The 12260-nt window shown below is 39.2% G+C and overlaps 1 protein-coding gene across 6 annotated transcripts in view; it reads right to left on the reverse strand.

The window, feature by feature from the left end:
* The window catches only part of LOC132325162 (macrophage mannose receptor 1-like), a 33811-nt gene that overhangs the window by 19844 nt on the left and 1707 nt on the right, over positions 1-12260 (reverse strand). For 2 of the 6 annotated variants that reach the window (XM_059842219.1, XM_059842172.1), the window contains exons 2-12: positions 11119-11514; positions 9656-9829; positions 8524-8682; positions 7595-7708; positions 6279-6425; positions 5147-5329; positions 4461-4618; positions 3951-4061; positions 2736-2851; positions 2168-2316; positions 1193-1231 (exon numbers count right to left, since the gene is read on the reverse strand). In XM_059842219.1, coding sequence (XP_059698202.1) covers positions 1193-1231; positions 2168-2316; positions 2736-2851; positions 3951-4061; positions 4461-4618; positions 5147-5329; positions 6279-6425; positions 7595-7708; positions 8524-8682; positions 9656-9829; positions 11119-11514 — 1746 coding nt within the window. The remainder of the gene's footprint in view (positions 1-1192; positions 1232-2167; positions 2317-2735; positions 2852-3950; positions 4062-4460; positions 4619-5146; positions 5330-6278; positions 6426-7594; positions 7709-8523; positions 8683-9655; positions 9830-11118; positions 11515-12260) is intronic. The other 4 variants (XM_059842190.1, XM_059842180.1, XM_059842209.1 and 1 more) reach the window with 4 other exon arrangements.

Below are 12260 nucleotides of genomic sequence, written 5' to 3' on the forward strand. Positions count from 1 at the left end.
TTAAGTTTCAAAGGCAGAATGTTCATATGTGTCATCATGGATTTATCAAAACTGGGAAACAGTTTAGAATTAGGGAACACAGAGAGTTCTGTGGTAGCTTAGATTTATACAGTGGTAGTGATGCCTTAAAGAACCTAGGAATGAAACACACTTTTGAGATAATATTATAGAGGGGGTAATATAAGGACTGGTCTTTATTGGAGGCCTCCAGGGGCACATATGGAAAATGCCCATGAAATTCCCACCCCACCACAGGGTGACTACAGTTTTATAAGTTTAGCATACTAGCATAATTGACAAAAATCACCAATAAGACACATGAGAGGTGTGGTAATTTCCCTCAGTTCAACACTCTCTGAATCACAGAATCACAGAATCAATAGGTTGGAAGAGACCTTTAAGATCATCGAGTCCAACCCAGCTCTAACACCTCAACTAAACCATGGCACTGAGTGCCTCACCCAGTCTTTTTTTAAACACCTCCGGAGATGATGACTCCACCCAGGCAGACCATACCAGTACTTTATGACTCTTTCTGTAAAAAACATTTTCCTAATATCCAACCTATATTTCCCTTGGCACAGCCTAAGACTCTTTTTGTTGTGTCCTCTGGTTCTGTCAGTTGCTGCCTGGAGAAAGAGACCAACCCCACCTGACCACAACCACCTTTCAGGAAGGTGTACAGAGCAATAAGGTCACCCCTGAGTCTCCTTTTCTCCAGGCTAAACACCCCCAGCTCCCTCAGCCATTCCTCACAGGGTTTGTGTTCCCAGCTCTTCACCAGCCTTGTTGCCTCCTCTGGACGTGCTCAAGTGTCCCAACATCCTTCCCAAACTGAGGGCCCAGAGCTGGACACAGCACTCAAGGTGTGGCCTCACCAGTGCCAGGTACAGGGGAAGGATGACCTCCCTACTCCTGCTGGGCACAATATTCCTGATCCAGGCCAGGATGCCCTTGGCCTCCTTGGCCACCAGGGCACACTGCTGGCTCATGTTCATTTGGCTGTGGACCAGCACTCCCAGGTCCCTTTCTGCCTGGGCACTCTCCAGCCACACCATCTCCAGCCTATGCAAGGGGTTATTGTGGATAAGTCCAAAATGCAGGACTTGGCACTTGGACTTATTAAACTTCATCTTACTGGACTCTGCCCATCCATCCAACCATTCCAGGTCTCTCTGCAGAGCCCTCCTACCTTCCAACAGACTGACACACGCTCCCATCTTAGTGTCACCTGCAAATTTACTAATGAAAGACTCAATGCCCTCATCCATGTCATCAATAAAAATATCAAACAGAGCTGGCCCCAGCACAGAGCCCTGAGGGACACCACTGGTGACTGGCCCCAGCTGGGTGCAGCACCGTTCACCACCACTCTCTGGCCCGGCCTTCCAGCCAGTTCTGAACCCAGCAAAGAGTGCTCCTGTCCAAGCCAGGGGCTGCCAGATTCTCCAGGAGTGTGCTGTGGGAGACAGTGCCAAGTCTGCTGAAGTCCAGATACACAACATCCACAGACTTTCCTGCATCCACCAGATGGGTGACTTGGTCATAAAAGGAGACCAGGCTGGTCAAACACGACCTACCCCTCCTAAACCCATGCTGGCTGGGTTTGATACCTTGACCACCTGTAAGGGCTACATGATGACACTCAGTATAAACTGTTCCATAACCTTACTGGGTACTGAGGTCAGGCTAACTGCCCTATAATTACCAGGATCCTCCTTCCCACCCTTTTTGTGAATGGGTGTCACATTGGCCAGCTTTGAGTAATCTGGAACCTTGCCAGTGAGCCAGGACTGTTGGTAAATGATGGAGAGAAGCTTTACAAGCTCATCTGCCAGCTCTCATCCCCCTGGGATGGATCCTAATTGGGCCCATAGATTTATGAATATCCTCCCGCCTCAGATGAAAACTAAACTTTATTTATAAAAATATATCTTGAAGCACTATTTTTCGGCCTTGGTTCCCAGAAAAAACAAGATAGGACAGGGGCCTTGTATCCCCTGGGCTTTGGAGCTCTGGAATATGTTTTGTCTTTCTGCATAGGAAAAAGATAGGGAGAAGCACTGGGACTAGCTTCTAATATCATAATATGTTTAATACAAGTGTAAAGAATACAGAGAATATATAAAAAGAAAAAGGCAAAAATCATTTGGCATCAGTAGAGTACCAGGCATTGCTGTATTCCAGTTTGTGTACAGAACACCTTCACCAGTCACCCACTTGAAAATCCCTTGCTCTTCCATGTCTGAGAGACCAATCCAAAAATACTTCTCAGAGCTCAGACCAATGAGGCTGGTCAAGTAGGCTTGCTCATATCTGAAATGACAGGAGTCAGATGGGATTAAGCCTAGCTTTCCTTCCATCTTCCGCTCCTCAGCATCCAAACTTCATGCAGCTAGAAGGAATAGATTCTCCATTAAATTTCCTCTTATGGGGAATGTGTTGTTTATCTGGGTCCCAGCTGCAATAGGGGGTGGAGCTGTGCTCTACTGAAAAACTGTTCCTTACAGAGCCAAAGTTGCTGTTGTCTGTTCTTTCAAAGTTAAGTACTAAAAACATTGATGTGTAAATTGTTTTTAGTAAGAAAAGCCACACTATGTTTATTCATTTTTTTTTCTTCAGGAAAAAGATATTCTGGGTTTTTTTTGTTTGTTTTTTTCCAAAAAGTTCTCCACTCTTTTTAAAAATTCCAATATTATTGCATCAGATATACAATTTTTAAACTCTTTTCATACCTGTCTGCTATACTTGTTAAATAACCACTGCTCCTTTCACAGGTTTTCTTTGCTTCTGAAAATGTTACAGAGGCATGTCCAACCAGGTAGCAGTAAAAACCATATCTTTCCCAACCCTGTCAAGAACACATGAAATAAACTTGCAATTAAAAACAACATACGTTCTAGCACTTGAATTTCAATGACTACACACAAGCCAACATATTTTTAATATAACTTAACATGATTATATATAAATCTGAATTCCAGTGTACCAAAGAAAATTCAGCCTAGCAAACATTCAGTGCAGAAAGAAAAGATTTCATGCCTATGAGTCTCACTTTTTTGAAATTATTGGATAAATTTTTACTGGTAAAAAAGCCAGAGGGACACAGAGATGAATAAAGTTATTCTTTGCTTGAAACAGTAAAAGATTAGTCTGTATTATAGTAGAGATGCTGGCTCAAGTTTCCTAGGTTTTTGAGGCTAGAGGAACAGTAAGTAGACTAATTAATTGATTCAATACATCAGGTCACCTAAAAAGTCTGACTGAAGAGGTAACATAGAAACCACTGAAGAGCAAAATCCTCAAAACTATAGCTGAATTCCAAGTCACTTTTCCCTTTTATACCATCTCAAGATTTGCTTGCTGCACCCAAGAAAGGTAAATAAACTCTGTGTTCAGTATTTGGCTGCTGCTTGACTCCATTGAGCACAATGAGTCTCAGCTCTGTTCCCCTTATGGGCTTGTGGGAAAGGTTACTAAATATAGAATAGGAGTAAATAGGAAAGCATAAAGAGGGAAAAAAGGAAAAAAAGTGGTTGGATACAATAACTTGCTCAAAACAAATTCACTTTTAAAAAGGATTTTATTGTTTTGATTTGGCTTCAGTACTGAGATTTGTCATCATCTTGCATCACGCTGCATAGTCCAGAATTGTTACCAGTCCCTACTACATGTTCAATAACCACAGATGGTTGCAGAACAATGTAGCAAATATGCAGACAAACACAGAATTGGCTTTAGCCCCTTTCACAGAAAATTCTGAGAGGTAATAGGCCTGACATATTTTCCTTATATGGGGATGTAGTGAAAATTATCACCCTTAATTTGTTCTGAAATAACAATTGTTAGGAAAGAAAGAAAGAAAGAAAAAAAAAAAAAAGATCATTTCAATGTCAAGAGCAGCCTGTGAAATTTTTTTAGGAAGATTCTTGGTTATGCTTTCTTCTTACCTTCAGGCAGGCAGGATCAGTCTTTGCTGCTTGAGAAACTCCTTGTAGTGGGTCTCTTCTGCAGATGTAGCCTAACTTCCTGTCACAGGAACTGTCTGCCCAGTATCCATCCTAGTTGTAGTTTGGGAAGAGGTGAGAAACAGAGAGGCAGAACTTTCTTACTTCAGAAACATTATCATTCTTTTCAAAATACTGTTTCAATGGGAATAGCTGTGCTTTTTAGTGGATTCCAGGTATTTGAGCTTGGAAGGGATGTTATCTTAAGCTAAGTGGCACAGCCAGACTGTTAAGGTTTGCTTAGCATATGATGTACACTCACAATCAGATATGAACATTTACTATTTATATGGAATTTCATTTTAAATTTAATTTAGAGCAACCATATGTCTGAGTGAATAAAGATAATTCGCTGATTCTATGCAACTTAGCAACTATGCTAAGATGCATTTAAAATCTCTCTAGAAATATAGCCAAAAGTCAAATAGTACAGTGCTACACTGAATGATTCACCTTTCCTGCCATAATGACACAATCTTCTTGGCCAGTGACTTCATGGGTTGGTTCTTCAGGCAACCACTTGGTATATGTCACAGGAGTCCCATCACTCCACTCAAAGTACATTTGAATTTTGAGGTCGTTCAGGCCAATCCACAGCTCATCCACAGCTCCTAAGGACAGAAATTCATTTGTGTTATTACCCAAGTTGAAACAGTCCATAGGAGCAAAATTTTATGGAGATGAGCTGAAAATGCAATGTAGCAATGCAAATTCATCTGTATTAAAAGACAGAGGGGTTTATTTTAAAATGTAATTCTCATTCTTCTTTCAAGAAGTTAAAAATGAGATATCAGCAGGAAATGAGATTTGTCAGCTTTATCAGTAAAGTACATTACACTATCTACAGCTACAAGGTGTCTGATGCAGATAATCCACCCAAATTCTGCAGTGACTAGAGCTGTTATTTCCTTCAAGTGATTTCATGCAGTTAAAAAGAAATGAAAATCAAAATGAAAATAATTAAAATGAAAATGAAAACACCATAATGACTCCTCTTGTGGGTTTTTTGGCTTTCACATTTTTTCTAACCTACAAATATTCATAAAAAGCAAGAAAGAATTATTTTATTTAAATCCTGTAAGATTTCTAGTTGTACAGGTCTCTAATTGTACCAAACACTGCCCTGTAGAAATACTCACTGTAGCCAAGCTGAGACAGTATGAAGCCATGCTCCTCAGGGTTGTGGATACTGGCCAGGTCACCACTGCTCTCATTGCAGGAAATTAGAGCTTCTCTCCATTCTTTGGGGTCTCTATGAATCTTGAAACAATGACCTCCATTGGGCAACCATTCTTCTGGGCATTTAACAGACTCTGCATCTCCTCAAAATCAATGGATATTTCAAGTTTTTAAATGGTGCAAACTGAAGTCTAGAATAACTGCGATTACATTTAAAATTTAGCTAATTACGAATTAAAATGAAAAGGAGGTGGTAACAAATAAGCAGTAGTTCATTCCTCACACATGTAGTTTATTCTGTATGTTGTTGCTCGTGGTACTTTTAGAGAAAGCAAACTGCATTTAAACAAAAGAGGAAAAGACTGGAGCCAGTTGTTACAGAGCTTCTCTAGTGTGAAGTATTCACTGGCCAGAGGAATAATTTGGAATTTCATAAGCAGCATTTCCACACAACATACTCCCCCAATTATGATTTCATATTTCATAAAGGAAAGGCGTTATTACTGCAGCAGAAGTCATTCTCTGCACACCTGGCTTTCCATGCCAAATCTCACTAAATAAACCACAGAGAAGTATAGTAGAAAAGTGGTCCAAAGGAAGCTCCTTTCTGCCATCTTTCTAGATCAAAATTTTAGAAATATTTATAGCAATCTAAGAAGATTGCCATCTTTTTGCCATCAAGAATTGCTCTGAGCCTACTGATGCCATTTTCCCAAGCCTTCTCTGACAAACCTCAGTGTTTCTATTAGAATGCACTGCAGGAAGGGTGAAGCATCTCTAACTTTATTTTCGTGTCCATGCAGACCATGATACTTTCATGAAACTCTATGGCTTAACCCAGTGCCTATGGAATTGTGAATAATAACATAACGTAAAAAATGCTTGTGTGGTTGGTGGGCTCCAGGAACATTTTCAGTATTTAAATATATTTTGCTAAAGAAATAAAAATATGCTATGTTCTGTACCTGTCATCATAGCAGAAAACTGAATTGCAATGCTTGCTTTTTCTTTTTATTTTAAATAGCCATTAAATTTAACTTTAGTGACACAAATTATGCCTTTATCAAAAGGCTTTTTATTTGCTTGACATACCAGATGGAAGAATTAAAGGATCCTTTGTAGATTTTTCCTTTTTACAAATATAGCCAAGTTTCAGCTCACATGGATGGTTTTCCCATTTAGCATCTCTTCTGGGGTTTAGTACTGCACAGAGTTTTTCAGACTCAGGCTCAGGGCTTCCTTCATGGGATAAAAACCAAATTATTTTTATGTAGCAAAGGGTTTATGTCAGCAGCTAAAAGAGCAATTTGCTGATCACCTTTTCATGTGTCAATTATGGGCTCATTATTTCACTCCTACAATTCTTTTTCTACCACAGATAATGAAATGTAATTTAGAAGTACCCATCAAAATATTTCTTTTGATGCTTATTGCATAATTCACACATTTGATTACAGAATAGTGGTTCTTTGTGCATGTCCCTTTGCAATTTGAATGCAGATTTGCTCCTTGCTGCAAGCAGAACCTCCTGACATTCCCTCACAATTGCTGTCTCTCTTCTGCCTGCTGCTTCCACCAACACCCCCAGAGTTTTTCCAGAAGACCACTATCCCTGGGGAATGGCCAGTGTTTTCTTCTCAGAGAGGCCCACAGTGTGATGAATTACTTTTTTCCCCCTCTCCCCACAGAAGTTACCACTTAATTCTGCAGTGAACTGGAAGTGTGTGGATTAGCTCATGACCACAGCCACTGTGTGGGGACACAGAAGCCCTGGGGCTGTGGGCTGAGGGAGCTGAGAGCAGACCTCTCAGCCCTGCAAAGCTTGAGGAATTTGACCTGCTCAACAGAAGGCAGAAAATCTGCTCAACAGAAGGCAGAAAATCTTCCACCAGACTCAGAAGGCAGAAAATCTTCCACCAGACTCAGCAGCTCCGACTTTCCCTTCATCTTCTGTGCCAGGTAAAAGCAGGTGGCTCCTCTGAGTCTTGGGAAGACTGAAAGTTCTTCAGTCTTCCTGAATTTATTCAGAATTTGCTGCAACCACCTGTTGCCATGGCAGTAATTGACTTTCAAAGATAAACTGTCAATGCCATGAACTCTTGAATGAGAGAAGAAAAGTAAAAAAAGCATAAGAAGTGAAGAGGAAGGCTTTGCAAGAGCAATGCTCACTGGCAGCTGAGTCCTTGCAGGATGCAGGGTCTGATGACCCTGTGAAAGTTGTAGAGAATTTCACTGGCTTGAAGGCATTCCCAGTACGATACAGCTCAACTAGGGTGCTTTACTTTATCTGCCTCTGATAGGAAATGAGGTTATTTAGGTCTTCTGCTTGAAATTCTGTGAGTTATATCTAGTGAAGAAAAGCATAATTCTCGATTATAATTCCAAAAATTGTTCAGAAAGATTACTACCTGGTGCCCAGTTAAAGTATCTGGAGGGAAAGCCACCACTCCACTGCCAACCACTGTTGAGATTCAGACTGTTAAGCCCAATCCAGAGAGAGGATCTCTTGCTGTCAATCAAATCTAGATAACCAAAAGAATTTAATTCTAATGAGATTTGCTAGGAAAACTTAGCATTTCTAAAGTTTAGAAGAAGATAGTAAAAGTATGCCTAGTGATTGGTAAGCTCAGTACAGAATTCGTGTTTACTGATAATAAACTCAGAAATTTTTTCTGTAGATAGAGGGTAGAGAATTGAAAAAGGTTATTTTACATATTTGTTTATCTGAACTTAATGCTATTCCACAGTTATAGATAAACAATAAGCTTTGAAAATTGAAAGATTGAATTTCTAATATTAACACTGTAGTAAGTTTTCTTGCTTGAGATGCAATTGATATAGGATCTTCGTTCTACAGTGTGCGTAAATCTATAATTGTATAAAATTTGTTTTGCATTTCAAAACAACTCTTTCATTAGATATACATGAAGAATACAGATTTATTAACACAAAATATAATCATAGAACGTGTCCTATAATGTAATTGCCATATAATGGCTGTCTCCTAAAATGGTTCTTCTTTTAATTCCCTTTTCTGGGATTTTTGTGGTGCTTTCTGAGCTTGACCTAACTTTTGCTAATTTAGCTGGAAATCCTTAGATATTTTTTATAAAATAATAATAATAATATAAATAATTTCAAATAGTAATTCCACAATTTACTGAAGTTCCACGGATAAAAAGCTTAATGTACTGTAATTTTGTTATTTCTGATTAGTGTAGATACCATTTTCTTACATCAGCTATTCACTGTAATGTGATTAAAGCATTGAAACCTTTGTAATCAGTCAAAAAAGCCTTTCAAAAGAGTTTTTACTGACTCTTGTTTATTAGTTCACCTCTTAGATACATTTGTTCATGTATCTCCGTGACACTTAATAATTCTGCATTCTGTTGTTGACAGCTCTTCCTTGCTTGGTGCCATGTGAGAGCTGACTGGTGGTTTATCTGGTAGTAGGTTCCTGTCAAAGGATCTGTACTCCAAAATCTGTCAAAGTCTGTGTGAGAAAAAGGTGATTTAGTACCTCAGTTTGCAATAAACATTTTACACAAAGTGTTATGGCAAAATTTAACTGCAAGCTTTTTTGTGAAATAACATTTTGGAGCAATTAAGGCTCAGACCCACAAGTTATCTTGATCTTTGTTAAGAAAAGAGGGTGTGTCAATGACATTATCAGTGATAAGCCTTTCATTCTTTATTTGCATTTTCCCCTTCAAATTTTATAATCTCCAGGAGGAAAAGAATATTGTAAAGAGGCCAGTAAGTCAAAACTGTGTCTTGGTCATTGTCTACCCTGAGAACTTCTTCAGAAGCTCATAGGCTATGTCCAATTTTATTCTTGGCTGGAACACAACAGAAATACAAACATTTGCAGTAATGATACCTTTCTTGTGAAATTATGCCATGACTAATCACATTTTACAATGCTATAGGCTTGGGGAAGAGTAGCTGGAAAGGTGTCCAGTGGAAATGGACTTGGGGGTGCTGGTCGATAGCCAGCCAAATGTGAGCCAGAGAGTGCCCAGGTGGCCAAGAAGGCCAACAGCATCTTGGCCTGTATCAGCAACAGTATGGCCAGCAGGAACAGGGCAGTGATTGCCCCTCTGTGCTCTGCACTGAAAGGGGCCACACCTCAAATACTCAGCTCAGTCTTGAGCCTGGCTGCAACAAAGCACCACTGTGAATGGCATCACAATTTTCAGGTGATTCTATGCTGAAGAGAGCCATATTTAAAGCACACTGTTTTTTCCTCAGTCTTAACTACTGATGGACACACCCAGACAGCTTTGAACCTTACTGTAGGCTATTAGCAAGTAGATTTGTTACTTCTGCAGGGATGTTATTGCATGAAAGAGACATTTAGGCCACTGCAAGGTTTTTGCCTTCAGCATTATTAGCAGCATTTCAATATTGATACATGGACATAGCAGTGTTGTGCTGCAGGGTCTATGTCAGCGTGTGGGACTTACTGGCAGCTGGACAGAACCCAAACAAATGGTCCTCGTCGAAGTTGGGTGTGGTTGCACACCAGAACAGACCATCTGACCTGCCAGCAGCTGTGCACTCAGCATACCATCTTCCACTCAACAGGAAGGGGAAGGCACACGGAGCTCCATTGGAATTTCCTAACAGTGTAAACAGGTCTGAGGGGGCAAAAGAGAAGATTTAATATAGCTTTGTGAATATGTGTGTCTGTAGTCCCCATGTGACTACGTGGAGAAAGCATGATAAGTGTTACACCAGTGTAATTGGGGAACTGCTGTCAGTTCCCCAATTGTGCAATGTCTTCCACAGAAGTTCTTGGTGGGTCTTGCAGTTTACCCTTTGCTTCTGGGCTACATCATCAGCTGTACCAGCTAGAGATTGAGCAGTTTCATGCTGCAGACCGCTATAAAAGAGCTGCAGCTATTTATATCCCATATATTATTATATCATTTCATATATATGTGTGTGTAGATATAAAAATTATGTTATATATATTATAATAAATGTACTATATATAATATAGAATATATATTATGTTATATATTATATATAATATATTATATGATACTATTATAATATACACTTATTATATAATAGATATAAAAATATAATATAATATATATATTTTTTATCTCATATATAATTTTCTAAATCTAATGCTATCTTTTTATCATGTGCCTTAACTTCCACTTCATGTGGCCTAATGTTGTGGGATTTTTTGGCATCCAAAATCTCATAGGCAACTGAAGGTACTATGCATGGAATTATTTCCTTGCATTTAATATTGATGTATTAAACTTGGAGATTTTTTTTCCCTTTCATCCAATAATATGAATACAATCTCAGTAGTAATAGTATGCAGTTAGATAAAGTGCTTTGATTGCAAAGTTACAGAGTCACAGGATGGTTCAGGCTGGAAGGGATCACAGAGGGTTGTCTGGTCCAGCTCCCAGCTCAAGAGGGCCATCCCAGAGCACATGGCCCAGCATGGTGTGCAGATGGCTGTTGAATATCTCTGGTGAGGGAAACTCCACAACATCACTGGACAATCTGTTCCAGTGCTTGGTAAATAAAGTTCTTCCTCTTATTCAAGCAGAACTTTGTGTGCTTCAGTTTCTGCCCATTGTGTTATTGCTAGGCACCACTGGGAAGAGTGATTAAAACTAACAATTAAAAAAAATCTACATTCACATTTGCTTTAAAAGTAAAGAACAAAAAATATGTACATTTTTCACACATACTGCATTCTGTCTGAACCTAAGCAGCTGTTTTTGTTTAGGATGAAGTGATACAGGCCTGAATAAATTAATTAATCATTCTCCAGCCCACCATTGCCTCTGGGGGAAAAGCTGGTATTAGGCTAAGGAGGGCAAAAGTCAAAAGACCCTATCTCTGATGGCAAACAAGTGGATTCAATAAACCACCAAAAATAACCTTTAAACTTTACCTTCGTAGCTTCGAGTGCACAAATTATCCATGGTTCCATAGATCTTCCATTTATCCATTGCCTCTGATCCTGTTTTCAGCACAATATTTACTTTTTTTTTGCCAGCACTGAGAAATAAATCTTCCCCTTGGATTGCCAAGGCTGCATTTCTGCATTCCCATTTCTGGAATTCACTTTTCTTTTTGCATGGGTACAGAGAAATTTTAGCCTGGTTTCTCTTGTTGGGCACTCCCAAGCATTGTGCAAACGCCACGCTCATTAACTGATGATCCGAGACCCACCTGAATTTTTGTAAGTCACTGTTTTTCTTGCAAGCAGCTGTTGAGACTGCGTCAGAACTCTGAGCAATTAAACATAACTTAGTATCCTCATTGAATATTAAGAATATTTCCTTGTCTGTAAAACAAAACATTCAGGATAACTGGTTAGGGTGAGCACATGGTAAGGGGAGCTAGTGAGGAGAAATATGTGCTGTTTATTCTATGGTGATCTGACCTATGTCAGGAGGCTGCAAATTTTTACAAGGATCAAATGGCATTTTCAAGACACATTTCATTCTGGGAAGGAAAAGTAAGTACAGCTCAGTAAATACATGGGAACACAATACAGGGGAATAAGAACACATAAACTACATTACGACAGCTTCAAATATGTGATTATAATTATGGAATTTTATCTTCTTCTGAAATGCACATTTCATTCAAGATTTCCAAGAGATATTTACAGAAAAATTGGAAGTTGGCCATCACTTTCATGCATTACAGATTTAGCTCCCGTGATATACATCTCCATGGGGTCCCATTTGTGCTTAATAGAGTTAGTGAGCAAGCCTTCTGTGACTCTTGCTCCTTCTGGAATTTACATGTTCTGTTATGGTGTGGAGATTTTTTTGGAATTAAAAACCATGTAATGGTGACTTATTACCTTGCTTTGATCCACTATCCTTTCCTTAGCACATCTATCATAAGAAGTCAACATAATTTGCACCACAAATCACAAGAATTGTCACAAGAACAGTGGTATAGATACAGATACTATATAGATACTATATAGATACTATAGGTGTGGGCCTGTGCATTGTGAGTGCCACACAAGATTGTTAGCACTCCCAAAGAGCTACAGGCAGCCTGATGTTGTAATCC

This window comes from Haemorhous mexicanus, chromosome 1 (genome assembly GCF_027477595.1).
Source record: "Haemorhous mexicanus isolate bHaeMex1 chromosome 1, bHaeMex1.pri, whole genome shotgun sequence".
NCBI classification, from domain to species: domain Eukaryota; kingdom Metazoa; phylum Chordata; class Aves; order Passeriformes; family Fringillidae; genus Haemorhous; species Haemorhous mexicanus.